At 39.5% G+C, this 15,270-nt stretch overlaps 1 protein-coding gene across 9 annotated transcripts in view; it reads left to right on the plus strand.

The window, feature by feature from the left end:
- Positions 1 to 15,270, plus strand: part of blnk (B cell linker) — a 205,908-nt gene that overhangs the window by 98,587 nt on the left and 92,051 nt on the right. Inside the window, exon 1 of one of the 9 annotated variants that reach the window (XM_072557706.1) lies at positions 3,038 to 3,270. The exons of 7 other annotated variants lie outside the window; for them this stretch is intronic. In XM_072557706.1, coding sequence (XP_072413807.1) covers positions 3,230 to 3,270 — 41 coding nt within the window. In that variant the 5' untranslated portion in view covers positions 3,038 to 3,229. Of the gene's footprint in view, positions 1 to 3,037; positions 3,271 to 15,270 lie in introns of those variants that run through there. One more of the 9 variants, XM_072557704.1, reaches the window with a different exon arrangement.

Consider the following 15,270-nt stretch of genomic DNA (forward strand, 5'->3'; position numbering starts at 1 on the left):
GAACTTTTGCCCCCTTGAAGACCATGAAACCACTACCACTGCTTGACACATGGTGTAACAGGTTATCATGGATAGAGGTGATGTGTTACTGTCGCAAGCTGTACAGACAGTTGGTGAGAGAGTTGTCAACAGAATTAACTTCTACTTATTCACTAGCTTCTGGTGGGTCCCTAAATCTCTGTTTATCCGCAGTACTCTGTTCTATAACTCTCGGGTGCACAGAGAATGATCTCATACTTCCCTGCATTTACCTTCATCATGCATAATTTTTCCCACTCATTTAATCCATTGATTTCCCATTGTAATTTTCTGCCTCCACTATTTACAATACTATGTAATTTTGTATTGTCAACACACTTGGATGTTTGGCTCTTCCTTCATTCATCCCATCATTTGTAAACATTAAGAAAATTCCATCTACTCTGTTTTGTTAGAAGTCTCGTATGCAGAATCTGTCAAATGCTGTCAGCTGAATTTTCACATAAATAAAACCATTAACGTTTCTTGCAATGCTAGGACATGCTGAAAAATTCAGCTAGCTTCCTTTGTCAGTCACTCTTTCCAGCATGATACTGGAGATACTCTGTGTACCACCTACAAGATGTAATCCTGCGATTTGTCAGTACGTTCCAAATCCTCAGCCTGTACAACCATTATAAATTCATGCTAGTTCTCTTTGATCAGCTGTTATTTGTTCAAGTGCTCAGTTGTCTTATCCCAAATAACAGACATCCTGATAACAGATACTATGCAAATATACACTTAAACAGAGGACCAACATCACTTCATTATTTATGACCAATTTACACCTGCTGAAGGCTCTTGGAGATGCTGGACACCCTTCACTCCCCCAGACACTAGGTCCCATCTTATTCCAAGATTTAATTTGGCTTCACATCTTCAGGATAATTCTGTCTCTTCTTAATCCTGGCTCCTCTTCTTCTTACTGATACAGCAGATGTCCCATCAGTGTCATGCTGTATTCCCCTAGGCAGCAGTGGCAAAAAAGGTTCATGGCTGACCTTCGATAACTCACTTGGGAAAAATGTAATGGTGGACTTAGAGCCAAAATCCAGCCCAAACCCCTATCAGAGGAATATGTAGACCAAAGAGCGAATGATCATCAGCTTTCCTAAGCAGTGTCTGAGAAATATACACACTTGTTTAGCAGTAGTTGTAGAGGAGAGAAAAGTAAATGTTTGTTGCTGATTCACGGAGACATGTTAGCAGGCCTGGTTTTTAATCCAAATGTGGAGTTTAATCTGTTTGTTGGTTTGTGTTCCTATTCTTTTCTTCATTGGTACATTCTGGAAAGTATTCTAATCTAGAAATGCTTCACTATTTGTAATTCAAACCTAGTTAAAGTATGGCAGAAGGTGCTCCTGTAACTAAAACCATTCATTTAGTTTTATCTACGTTTTACATCTGTATCTGTTGCTGCTTGGGCATGACTAAGTTTTGACCAAACATGATGTATGTGAAATGTTTTTTCACTAATGTTGTGAATTTAGTGGTTGATCTAAAACCAGAATGCAGAAGTGTTTCTTTCCGTGATAGAAGCTGTATGCAGCGAGTTTTTTTGACAGAGTTCTTGAGTTTAAACACACCTGCGTGCTCATTCAACTAGCGTTTATATTCTCAGTTTAAAAGGTTTGTATAGCTTCAAAGTTAAAGTCATTGTAGGATTTATTTTTCAGTAGAAAATCTCCAGCGAGCAGTGATGATAATACTCAGAATGAAATGTTTGCCAGAAATTGGACAAAATAGTATTATGCCACTTGAGAAATTTTCTTGTGGTTCTTGGGTATGCTTGTGTTCTTAAAGTATTAGTTTAAGTTTTTGTATCTGATGTATACGTAGATTGTCACAGCTGGCAATGTCTCCCGAAGTGCATAAACCATTTGCAACTTCGTATCTCTGAGCTATCTTTCAATCACGGTAACAGAGATGATCATCTTATTGCACTGATATTCACATTATATTGTCTATATTTATTGTTTTATGTGAATTATTCAAAATAGGCTTACAGATGTTGGAAGCTAAATCTTGCAATGATTTCATACACTTGCCTCTTCATCTTCCTCTGAAATTTATATTTCAATCCAGCAAAGGATGATTGCAAGAAAGTTTGTAATGATTGGATGTGAAAGTTCAGTAATGACCAACTCTAGTGCACAGCTATCACCAAATTGACGGTGTCACACAAAAATTACAAGGATGACTGTTATGAAATGTGGTCCCATCAACAGGAGCTGCTCTTGTGAAATTACATTTATAGCAAATTATTTGGACAGCTTGATAGGTGTCCTGTTTTGCACCTAAATGTATGCTACCTTATCTAGGAATTCCTGATATTAGACACAAAAGTCATTCTCCAGAATACACATCTTGCTGCTTGATTAATTCATGACTGTACCTCAGCAAGTACAACTTATAAATGATTTAAAAACTCACTCTGTGAAAACATACTAAAGATCAGTTGGAAAAACAATAAAATTACTTTTACTCAAAAATGTTAAGATTATTACTTCATGCCAATGATGACCAGTGATACTTATTTCTAAAACTAACACCAGTAAGCATTTTAAAAAATACTGTGAGAATTATAACAGAGTAGTAAGAGTCAACATTTAAATGTCCAAACCAACGATGCCAATTGATTTCCATATTATGGTGAATCTTCAAGGAGAATCCAGTGACAGAGATGGAATTTTGGTTTTATAATATACCAAAGGACATGTACTCCATGTTTGCCTTAACTGAAGTTCTAGGGAGCAAACCACATTGTATCTCGGTGATAAGAATATAAACTAGAGAAAATTCAAAGTTAAAAGCAGTGAAACATTACCATCACTCTGAAACCAAATCCAAATCTTCTTTTAATATCTGTGATAAAGATTATTGGCTGTTTTAACCAAATGTATCAGTAAACAAGGCCTGATTTGAGTTCAATGATTTGAGACAGTCTGTACTGGTAAATTCTTTCAAGCATAGAGTTCATAATCATACAGTACAGGAACGGAAGGTGATGTAGAATCAACGTTAAGAGCATTTACGATATGTTAGTGCCTGCGGGATGTCACTTTTCACCCACGCAAACTGAAAGACATCTGATACAGTATATATTTTGTGCTTCTCCTTTTTGACTGACCTTCTGATAACAGCCATCTTTTGATATACAGACGAAGATAATTGACAAACACTAGTTATGCTTTCCTGAGTAGAGAAGATGGAAAAATTAAGTAAACTTGCGCACAGTCAGAGAATAAGGTGAGTGTTCAGGTTCTTGATAAGAGTTGAGTCACAAAGGTTGAAGTGTATGCAATTGGAGATTCTAAGACTGGGCAATAATTTTATTGACAAATTGAGTTAGAATGACAAGAAGGAAGATTTTCACTAACAATTTAAGCCATTAAGAACTGTTCATTTTATTTGTGAATTAGTGGGAGTGTGCATTACTCAAAGAACTTTTTTTCTTCTGGTTTGCTTGAAGTTCATTTAGAGGTGGTATGAATCATTGTAAATTGTTATAAATTTGAAAAACTGCATGAGACATAGGGAAATGATGTAGAAATTAACTGTTCTTCAACTTTTAGATGGATAAAATATTTAATGGTTGATACTATTTATTGTATGTGATGTATGATACATATAAATCTTGGATATTTCAGCAAACACAAAGGCATAAGTTGATACATTACTTAAGTGTGCTGAAACACTATTTAGATATAGGAGCATTGAAACCAAGAAAGATTTAAATTGTAGTAATGTATAATAGCAGATGAATTGATATCTACTGTTATTCAAAGTCAAAATGATCCATTGGTCCTTTAAATCAGATATACCTTTGTAATTTTCTCCGGACGTAAAACACTCAAAGTATCTGCTCTTCTCAATTCTGGCTCTTGTCAATCTGCATTTTAAAATCACTCCAGTGTGCCTTCCACTGCTAACGCCCTAAGCTCTGGATTTCTCTCCAGAAGGAACAATCAGTAAAACGTGGAAATGATAGATACAGGGCTGAACTTTTAGGGCACTCTATAAATGGAACTCTAGTTTGGACCAATATCGGTCATTTCGAGTGCTGCACTGCTCTGTCCTTCCTTTAAAGTACTTCTTAAAATCTACCTCTTTACGATTAAGCTTTTGGTCATTTGGCATAATGTCTCCTCATGCCAGTTGGTGTGAAATTCTGTGAAATGCCAAGGGATATTTTACTGCATTATGTAAATACCAGTTTACGTATTGGACTTCATGTTACATGTAAGATGTGCAAGATTGATGCCAGAATCTGCAGGAAATCCTAGTAAATATGGCCATGACTCTCATTAAATTTGATTCAGCCTTATGATCCTTAGATTTGTGGCTAAATGTATTGCAACTGCAAGACACAGCTAGATGTAACTTTACACTTACTTGCAAACAGTAAGAATTTGTGGGAAGGAGAGGAATAAGGGATGAACATCACAGTCATTTGAGATTAATACACTTGGTGAATAGAAAATGCTGATTCTGCTCAAAATTCAAAACAATTTTTCCAGCAGTTACCTGAATAGAAAGATGTTCTAAAAAAAATTAAACACTAGCTTTTCAAAAAAAAGTTCATCTGACATTTCAAATACCACCTATTTTGTTTTTTTTAATTTCCAGACCTGTACCTGAAATAATAAAATGATTTATTTACTTAAAAGGTAGCAAATATTCAGATTTGAGGTTTAAGCATTACAACAGGCACCTTTGCCAGAAAAATGTTTTGTCACCTTCTTGACATCCAGGGAAGTGTATTCAATGCTGAGATACAAAAAGTAAAAGTTGAGAAACCTCTAATCCTAATTAAACTGCATCTCATATTTAGGAGACGGATTTCATGACAGTTACTTCCTTTGACGTCTAAAATTTTAGGTCCAACAAGATTCAAAATCATGTGCCAAATTTCAGCAACAGAGGTGGGACTGAAAGCATACAGGCTAGCAATTTTCCACTACCAGCCTGCATGTTGGTCTGCCTGCCCCATTGCTGTGTCCAGATTATTTTGCTAATGAGAACCCCAGAAAATTATGATGTAAGTTGCTGATGGCAAAGTTGTTAGATTTCATTGTAACTGATCAATTAACCTACTTCTGAAAATTCTGCACCATGCATATTTCCATTTTTATCGTCTTTAAATCCTCCATAATTTAAGAAACTTCAGTCATCTCTACTCTGATAACAACTGTTGCAATGAAATTGGTGAGCTAGTTAATTTGATCTGCTGGATTCAGTCCCCATACAGATAAAATAGTATATTTATAGTTCGTATTAAAACTTAATAACTCTTTACCGCATTATTGAATCTCCTTAGTCTTCCTTCCTCCATTAAAAAATGGCCAAAATATCTCAAGTCTCTCCTCCTATCTTAAGTTAGAGATATGAGGAGAGACTTATCATCTATATCTTTAATGCTATTTTGCACAGAATCAAACAAAACCATTCAGCTGTGCTTACCCAATGTTTGTACAAAGTTTAGTTATTTATTTTCTTTTGTACACTTTGCTACTCTGTAGAATTAACAAATGTTGATTTTTGTGATTTGATCTACAGTATGTGATTTGAACACCAGGAGCAGACAGGTTGAATCAGCAAGTTTCCCAAGTGCTTCCGTGAATAGCTTTATTCAAGGTCTTCAAAGAATTGAGAGAGGTGGAGAAGCTGAGAGGGAGAGAAGAAAGAGGATTGCAAGGCTTAGATAATTGGGATTGTAGCCATCAATAAGGGAGCAAAATGAGAGGAAATGCACAAGAGACCAGAGTTGATGGAACAGTTTTCAGAGAGAGGGTTGAAGGCAGAAGGAATTTTAATACAAAGATGAGAATTGGAACTTTGAAGGATTGGGCAGATCAGGAGCCAATGTAGGTAAATGAGGACAGGACCAATGGGAGAAGAAAGATCTGATGCAGATTAGGATGCAGTCAGCAGATTTTAGAACACACTGAACTCTAATGGGGTATGGAAGTCGGAAGAACAGTTAGGAAAGCAGTGCCATAATGCATAATTCTTTAAATATAGTCGACAAGATCTGAGGTGTATCCTCATCTACGTCTATGGTGGTACAGTGGCTCAGTGGTTAGCACTGTTGCTTCACAGCGCCAGGGACCCGGGTTCGATTCCAGCCTTGGGCAATGGTCTGTGTGGAGTTGCACATTCTCCCTGTGTCTGTGTGGGTTTCCTCCCACAGTCCAGAGATGTGCAGGTTAGGTGGATTGGCCATGCTAAATTGCCCATAGTGTTAGGTGCATTAGTCAGAGGGAAATGGGTCTAGGTGGGTCACTCTTTGGAGGGTCAGTGTGGACTTGATGGGCCGAAGGGTCTGTTTCCACACTGTAGGGAATTTAATCTAATCTTTCATTTCAAACTGTACGTTGGCCTTCATATCAAAAGTATTTGAGGCGAGGAACAAGGATATCTTGCTGCAATTATACAGGACCTTGGTGAAGCCACACCTGGAATATTACGTGCAGTTTTGGCCTCCTTATCAGAGGAAAGCTGTTCTTGCTATGGAGAACGAACAACAAAGTTTTACCAAATTGATGTATGAGGACAGATTGAGTCATTTGGGATTGTCTTAATGAGAGTTTAGAAGAATGAGAGGGAGATCTCATAGAAACCTTTAGAATTCCAACAGGATTAGACAACTTGAATGCAAGAAGGATATTAATGATTTGTGGGGTGGTCTGGAACCAAGGGTCATAGTTTACGGGTCAGAGGTAAACCTTTTACGATTGAGATAAGGTGATCTGTCTGCAACCAGAAGTCGTGAGCCTGTAAAATTCACTGCCACTAAAGTGGTTGAGGCCAAAACATTGGATATTTTGATGATATGGCTTGAAGGTAGATATAGCTCTTGTAGTTAAAGGAATCAGGAAAGATGGGGAGCTGGCGGAATTAGGGTATTGAGCTCGATGATCAGCCATGATCATAATGAATGGTGGAGCAGGGGTTGAAAGGCCTACTCTGTCTTCTATCTTCTATGTTCATGTTTCTATGTAATATTATTGATCATTAGTGGGCGACACGGTGGCACAGTGGTTAGCACCACTGCCTCACAGCGTCAGAGAACCGGGTTCAGTTCCCACCTCAGGCGACTGACTGTGTGAACTTTGCACGTTCTCCCCGTGTCTGCATGGGTTTCCTCCGGGTGCTCCGGTTTCCTCCCACAGTCCAAAGATATGCAGGTCAGGTGAATTGGCCATGCTAAATTGCCTGTAGTGTTAGGTAAGGGGTAAATGTAGGGGAATGGGTGGGCTGCGCTTCGGCGGGTCGGTGTGGACTTGTTGGGCCGAAGTCCACACTGTAAGTCTAATCTAAAAATAATCTCATCTGATCTTTGCAATCTTCCATTTCTAGAGGTTCATTCACTCACTGATATCCTTAACTTTATATCCAGTATATTTTAATATGCTACATACATTTTGCATTCCAATGCCAATTTTTTTTTTAGAAGTACCTATTCCCAATATTATGCTCTCTTCCCCTGTTTTTGTATTCTGATTGCTTTATATTACCTGGAATAGGCACTTGCTTCAAAACCATTCTTCTGAGTTGCTGTCACTATATACACAAAAGATATGCAACGCTGAAGAAATTATGCAGGGTTTGTCACTCTATCCTGATGTGATTCTGACAGAGTACTTGTAGAACCCAGAAAAGTTGGCTAGAACCCAAAGTAGTTATCACTGTTTTGTGGTTTCGGCTGCTCTCTTACCAGAGAGTTAGAGCAAGATAAATGATCATGAAGAGTTATGATTTCCAATGAAGAGTAGCAATGCTGTGGAGCTGAGATCTTTCATCTTCCTCTGCCCCTAGATGGTCATGTACTCTCCAAGTATTACCTGTGTGTCCTGAGCTGTCAAATGTTGCCAGGTGGATAACGGACCACATTCTAGTCAGTATAACCCAGAAATCCCTCAACTTCTTTGATGCTGAGCAGTGTGGCCAAAACTTCAGTGCAACAGAGATTCAGTTTTATGCATTCATGGTTACCTGATTAAATTGATACCTAGCTAGCTTAAAACTAATGATCAATAATAGCAATGGAAAATATATTCAATCCATCTTAGAAAATATTGTTTTCTCTGTTCATTGCAAATAGAGATTTATACTTCTGCAAAACAAGTGAATCTGAAAGTGCGAAGCCAATGAGGAAGATGGAAAATAAGTTAAATTTTTCTAATTTACATTTTTGCTAAACAAAGAATTTAAAACCTCCAGAGACTAAATTGGGTGAAATCGAAAGTAAACCACTTTCAAGATCAATTAATTTGCTTCCCATTTTCCATTTCTTAAAAAGTGCCCTCTGTAGATAGAATATGTTTTATTATAAAACAAAGAACTGTAGATGCTGGAGATCTGAACCGAAACCAGAATTACGCGAAACTCAGCAGGTCTGGCAGCATCTGTGGGAAGAAAGCAGAGTTAACATTTCGAGTTTGGTGACTGTTTGTCAGAACCACATCAATCTGGCAGATCGTGCCAGACCTGTTGAGTTTCACCAGCCATTTCTGATTCTGTTTTACAATGCTATGAGGGTAGTGTGCAGATCCTCCACCCGGCCTCTACCAAAGTCAGTAATGAATTTGACCTGATAAGCCTTCAACAATGGAGTGGATGACTGATGCAGGATATAATTGTCTCCAATTCATAATAGCTTTCTGTCCAAACCCACATCCCAAAAAACTGTATCACCACTCCAGGGATTTGAGAGACATTTTGGGAAAAATTAATCAATAGTATGTGTGCATATATATGTATATAGATGAATGCAAGTAAGAATCACCAAATCTCCTCCCCACAGCTCTGAATTGGCCTGAGAGGTTAACAATTGTGGAGGAGTTGAGACAGGTGGTGGTATGAAACTGGATATTGCAGATATACACATGAAAACACTGTGTGACATTATGGGCAGGATGTTATTAGGAGTGGGCCAACAGACCCATAGGGACACCAGATATAAGTGGTACATGAGCAGGAAGCCAAGCCATATTGTGATTCCCTAGCTACACTTGGATGGATAAAAATAAACAATGTGAGAGCATTCGCAGCCAGCAGGTTAGTGTGGTCAACCATGTCAAGTGTTGGTGACAGATAAGAAGGATGTGGAGAGTTATCTTTGTCGCAATCATATATAATCTTTGTAATCTTGATAAGAGCGAGCTTGATATTGTGGCAGCGGCTGTAACTTAATTGGGATTCAGTCATAGAACGCCAGAAATTATGAAGCAGATTTGGGAAACAGCAACACGTTTGAAGGTATTGGAGAGGAAAGGGACACCGGAGGTAGGAGGACAATAGGGTGCAAAGATAATGAGGTCAAGGATTTTGGAAAGATGAATGATAGCAGCAAATTTAAAGGAAAGAGGGACAATGCCTGAAGAGAGAGACTTCATTTTCATTATCAACTAACAGGAAGCCCAGAAGGAACAATCGGGTATAATTGTAGATCAATTCAACCTGAGCAATCAAATTGGAAGCTAAAATAAAGGCCACATTATCCCATGGTTAGATAAAATTTACCATGAGCTATGTAGTCCCAAACACATCTACAGGTTATCACACAGCACTTCATTGTTAATGAATTACTGATGCCCTTTCTCAGACACTCAAAGGAGGATGAGGAAACTGGTGAAGTTGACATTGATGCCATTATTTTGGATGGTCACAAGGCGGAAGATGAGACATTCTTCAACCAGGTGTCAGGTGGCTTGGATGTGGCAGTGGAGAAGACCCAAGACTTGGTGGAGTGGGAGAGGGAGTTGAAGTGGTTGGCCATAGGCGATGGGCTGTTTTTGTGCATGTGTCCCAGAGATTTTCCCTGAAATCTTCTGCGAGTTGGCGTCCTGTCACCCCAATGTGGAAGAGACCACCTCGAGAGGAACAGCAACTCCCTCATTAGGTCCACACCCCTACCAATTCACCCTCCACTCCCTTCACCTTCCCCACCAACGCAAGAAGTGCAAAACCTGAGCCCACACCTCCCCCCTCACCTCCGTCCAAGGCCCCAAAGGATCGTTCTAAATCTGGCAGAGAGTTTCCTGCACATTCAAGCACCTCTACTATGTCTGTTGCTCTCGATGTGGTTTCCTCTACTTTGGGGAGAGAGGATGTCAACTTGCAGAACATGTATGAGAAGATCTCTGGGACACGCATCCAACAACCCCTTCGCCCAAGGCTGACCACTTTAACTCCCCCTCCCACTCCACCAAGGACTTGTAAGTCCTGGGCTGCCTTCTCTGCCACATCGTAGCGACCTGACGCCTGGAGGAAGAACACCCCATCTTCTGCCTTGTGATCCTCCAGCCATACAGGATCAATTAGGATTTCACCAGTTTTCTCATCTCCCCTCTCTCTACCTCATTCCAGATCCAACTTTCCATCTCGGCACTGCCCGCTTGAACTGTCCTACCATCCATCTTCCTTCCCACCTACCCGCTCTACCCTCCAGTCTGACCTGCATCTACCTATCGCCTTCCCAGCTACCTCACCCAACACTCACCCTGACCCTCCTATTTATTTCTCAGCCCCCTTGCCCCTCCCCCCCCCCAACATTCCTAATAAAGGGCTTATGCCAGAAACATCAAATATCATGCACATCAGATGCTGCATGACCTGCTGTGCTTTTCCAGCACAACACTTTTCGACTCTGTTCTCCAGCATCTGCAGTCCTCGCTTTCTCCTTAATTCACTGCCACCAATCCTTGTATTGCTGTTAGTCTAAATCACTGATACCAAGTGAAGAAGCATGCCCACACAAAGTGCTCAGCAGAAGAGTGGCTCAGTCTTGATAAAGAGAATGCCATATTACATGGCTGCTGTGTCATTAGCTATTAAGTACCAAGTTACTGGATAGTCTCTTGTAAGTGATCAGGCTATACTAAAGAGTAAATACATATTATTGTTATGGTTCTGTTCGCCGAGCTGGGGATTTGTGTTGCAGATGTTTCGTCCCCTGTCTAGGTGACATCCTCAGTGCTTGGGAGCCTCCTGTGAAGCGCTTCTGTGATGTTTCCTCCGGCATTTATAGTGGTTTGTCTCTGCCACTTCCGGTTGTCAGTTCCAGGTGTCTGCTGCAGAAACACAGAAATAGAAAAAACACACCAGATCATCAACTCCACACTCTCAAAATCCGATTCACTAGAGAGGAAGAAAAAGGAAAACCAACTCCCATTCCTAGACGTGATGGTACAGAGAACACCGAACGGAGAGTTCACCACAAAGGTTTACAGGAATGCCACACACAGACCAAGTCCTGAATTATGAAAGCAACCACCTCAACACACACAAAAGAAGTTGCATCAAGACACTGTTCAAAAGGGCCACAACACACTGCAACACACACACAACTGCAAAAAGAGGAAGAAGAACACCTATACAATGTATTCGCCAAAAACGGATACCCCCACAATTTCATCAACAGATGCCTAAGGGAAAGACAACAGAATGAGGACATACCACAACCCAAAGGACTAGCTATGTTACCATACATCAAGAACATTTCTGAATTGACAGCCAGACTACTACGATCACTAGTATTCATAACAGCACACAAACCAACAGCCACTCTCAGACAACAACTCACCAGGACAAAGGACCCGATACCCAACATGAGCAAAACCAACATAGTGTACAAAATCCCATGCAAGGACTGCACAAAACACTACATAGGACAAACAGGAAGACAGCTAACGATCCGTATCCATGAACACCAACTAGCCACGAAACGACACGACCAGCTATCCTTAGTAGCCACACACACGGATGACAAGCAACATGAATTCGACTGGGACAACACTACTATTATAGGACAAGCCAAACAGAGAACAGCCAGGGAATTCCTAGAAGCATGGCACTCATCCACAGATTCTATCAACAAACACATCGACCTGGACCCAATATACCGACCACTGCAGCGGACAGCTGGAACTGACAACCGGAAGTGGCAGAGACAAACCACTATAAATGCCGGAGGAAAGATCACAGAAGCGCTTCACAGGAGGCTCCCAAGCACTGAGGATGTCACCTAGACAGGGGACGAAACGTCTGCAACACAAATTCCCAGCTTGGCGAACAGAACCACAACAATGAGCACCCGAGCTACAAATTTTCTCTCAAACTTTGAATACACATTACTATTAACTCAGTGCACTTACCATTTGAACGTCTGAAGCTGAACATTTTTAACAAATATGCATGCAGTGTTTAGCTCTGATGTGGAGATGCTGGAGTTGGACTAGGGTGGACAAGGTTAAAAATCAAACAACACCAGGTTATAGTCCAACAGGTTTATTTGAAATTGCAAGCTTTTGGAGCTCAGCGCCTTCCTCAGGCGTGGCATGGTAGAGAGGTATAAGACCTTATTTATAAGCAAAAGGTTAATAACTTTAAAACTAGCTGCCTTTGTTGAATCTTTTATCCAGTCAGGAGATAGATTGCTGCTTAAGTGCAAAACCCAGATTCCTTTCAAGTTTTTGACCCCCAATAATTAAAGATTTAATCAGTGTACAAGAGATGCCATCTCCGGTTCGACAATGCACTTTTGCTGTGAGGTCCCACTTCGAATCTGTCCATGTTCTAAGTTGAGGTCAGGTTTATTTTTTGACTGCAAATAATCTTCAATGAAATAATTCCCTCCTCACACCAAAAGTGCATTGTCTAACCTGAGATGACACCTCTGTACATTGATATAACCTTTAAATGTCAAGGGACAAAGACTTGAAAGGAATTTGGATTTTGCATTTTAATCAGCAGTCTACCTTCTAACTGGATAACACACTCAACAAGGGCAACTAGTTTTAAAGTTGTTAACTTTTTGTTTATAAATACTGTGTTTTATACCCCTCTGTCATAACACATCTGAGGAAAGAGCTGAGCTCTGAAAGCTTACAATTGCAAATAAACCTGTTGGACTATAATCTGGTCTTGTTTGATTTTTGACAATGTTTAGCTCCTTCTAAGAAGAGTACTATATATCCTAATTGGTGGAGCTTAGCTCACGATGTCTGTTAACACCCAAAGACTTAGCCACATGACATAACATTACTCCCAAAACACCTTTTGTTAACAAATCCGTTATAAAATTGTGTGAGATAATTAAAGTATCCATATCCTATGGTTTTTCTGATCACACCCCAACCCTGTAATGCTATAAATGACTGAGGACCTGGTTGTTCTGTTTGAGGGCAAAATATTCAACTGCAGTCTGTTGCTGTACTGGAACCACATTGGATCTTTGACTTCCTGAATGCCCTGTGCAGAGGACTTGTTCTCCAGCATCGATGTTGTTGCCAAATCATTATTTTTTTTGGAGGATCTGTAACTTCCTCAAATTATGTCGGAAAAGATAGGTGTATTTCCGAAAGAAGTAATCATTTCCTTTTGTTGTAATGTAAGTAGAGATTTCCAAGAATGGTTCTGGGAAGGATACTTTGGAGAGGTTGAGACTGCTTTCCTCAAAGAAAAGATTTAGTAGAAAATTTCAAAATCACGACCGGGCTGGTTAAAATAGATAGTCAAAACCTGTTCCTAATTGAACAGGTTTGCAAATCATAATTGTAGAAAGTCGTAATTCTCATGGAAGAGCCCATGCAGACGTAATGGGCTGAATGGCCACCTGTGTGCTTTGACTCGAGTGATCATTCTATCCCCACAATGTATGCTTTTGGATAACTGTCATTTTAGCAGGTTCATCGACAGTAAAGCTGGCTGCTGTTTTGGTACCATCCCTTCTATTCAGCTGAATTGCCTGTATCAAGAGGCATCTACCTTGTGGTTGTGGTGTCAGGGATGCTTGATGATTTTGAAGATACTTTTGCAATTTTTCAAGAACTGTCAAATCTATAGTATCCACTAAACCCTAAGTCATGAGAGTTGTTGTAAACCAACATAATTAACCTGGAATGGTGTATATTTCTCCAGTTCAGTAAACATGCTTTAGAAACCTGGGACGCCTTCCTTTTGCTCAAAGGAGTTATACTGATCACTGGCACTTGACTTTTGAGCTAATTAAGGTTTATCAACCTACTATAGAACTTCAAGAGCAAGGTAAATGCTCAAAAAAGAGAAATATTTGTTTTTAGTGATGTACACCAGTTTAATATGGTTGTCATAAAACAGTACTCCATTAATTTTGAATAGTACGCTGCCCACTCCATGCACTACTGTATCAGAAGATTATAGTTTCATTCCCTTCAAGCAAGGAATACTTTTAGATAATATAGTAACATTTGCTCCAGTGTCAAGTTTGAAATGGGTTTGATGATGATGAACCCTGTATGATTGGTGTCATTCTGTTATAGTCACTCTGCAATAGCAAAGTTGCATGTTCCAAAAAACGTGGTACATCATATAGTATGTGATCTAATGAAGGCATGTCTTGATAGTCTAGGATTTCTTCTAAAAGGTGCTTGATGCAAGATGTTAACTTTTTTGCACAAGTAAGCATTAACAGTTTTGTGGTTCAAAGATTGTTGTTAACTTTTGTACGATTCTCTGGAAAATCCCACTTTCTTACATAGCTGGACATGGCCGCACAAACAAAAGACTTCTAGTATCCGAGTTCTAGCATTAAAGGACTTGAAGATGTATTGTATTGAGCCATCATGGGATGTTTTCGTACTTTAAAAAGTTCACGAAGTCTGATGAACTCAGCTGACTTTCTATTATTATCATTGTCTTGTGTAGTTTTATTTTTAAAATTTCAGTTCTACCACCATCTCAGTTGTTCTTTCCAGTACAATATCCTCTTTAGTTTAAGAAATGAGAGAGATACTCTGAGACCAATTTTGTCTTCGGACCTCAACTGTTTACAACTTGTATCCCTTCGTCCAAGTCACTTATATAAGATGTGGTCGCTAATTTTGCTGATGGCACAAATATAGGTAGTACAGTAAGTTTTGACGAGGATATAGGAGGTTACAAAAAGACAGACAGATTAAATGAATGGATAAAAATCTGGCAGATTGAGTAATGTGAAACATTTTGAAATTTTCAATTAAAGCAAGAAGAATAAAAAGAAACATTATGTAAATGAGGAGAAATTGGCAAGTTCTGAGATGAAGAGAGAATTTGGTGTTCTTGTGCATAAATCACAAAAGAGTTCTATGAACATACATCCAGGAATTAGCAAAGCCAATAGAATGCTATCATGTACTGCAAGACAATTGAATTCAAAAGTACAGACATTGTGTGCTTCAGGCACAGAGGGTACAGGTGAGATGACATCTGGAGTACTGTGTACAG

This window comes from Chiloscyllium punctatum, chromosome 38 (genome assembly GCF_047496795.1).
Source record: "Chiloscyllium punctatum isolate Juve2018m chromosome 38, sChiPun1.3, whole genome shotgun sequence".
Taxonomy (NCBI): Eukaryota; Metazoa; Chordata; class Chondrichthyes; order Orectolobiformes; family Hemiscylliidae; genus Chiloscyllium; species Chiloscyllium punctatum.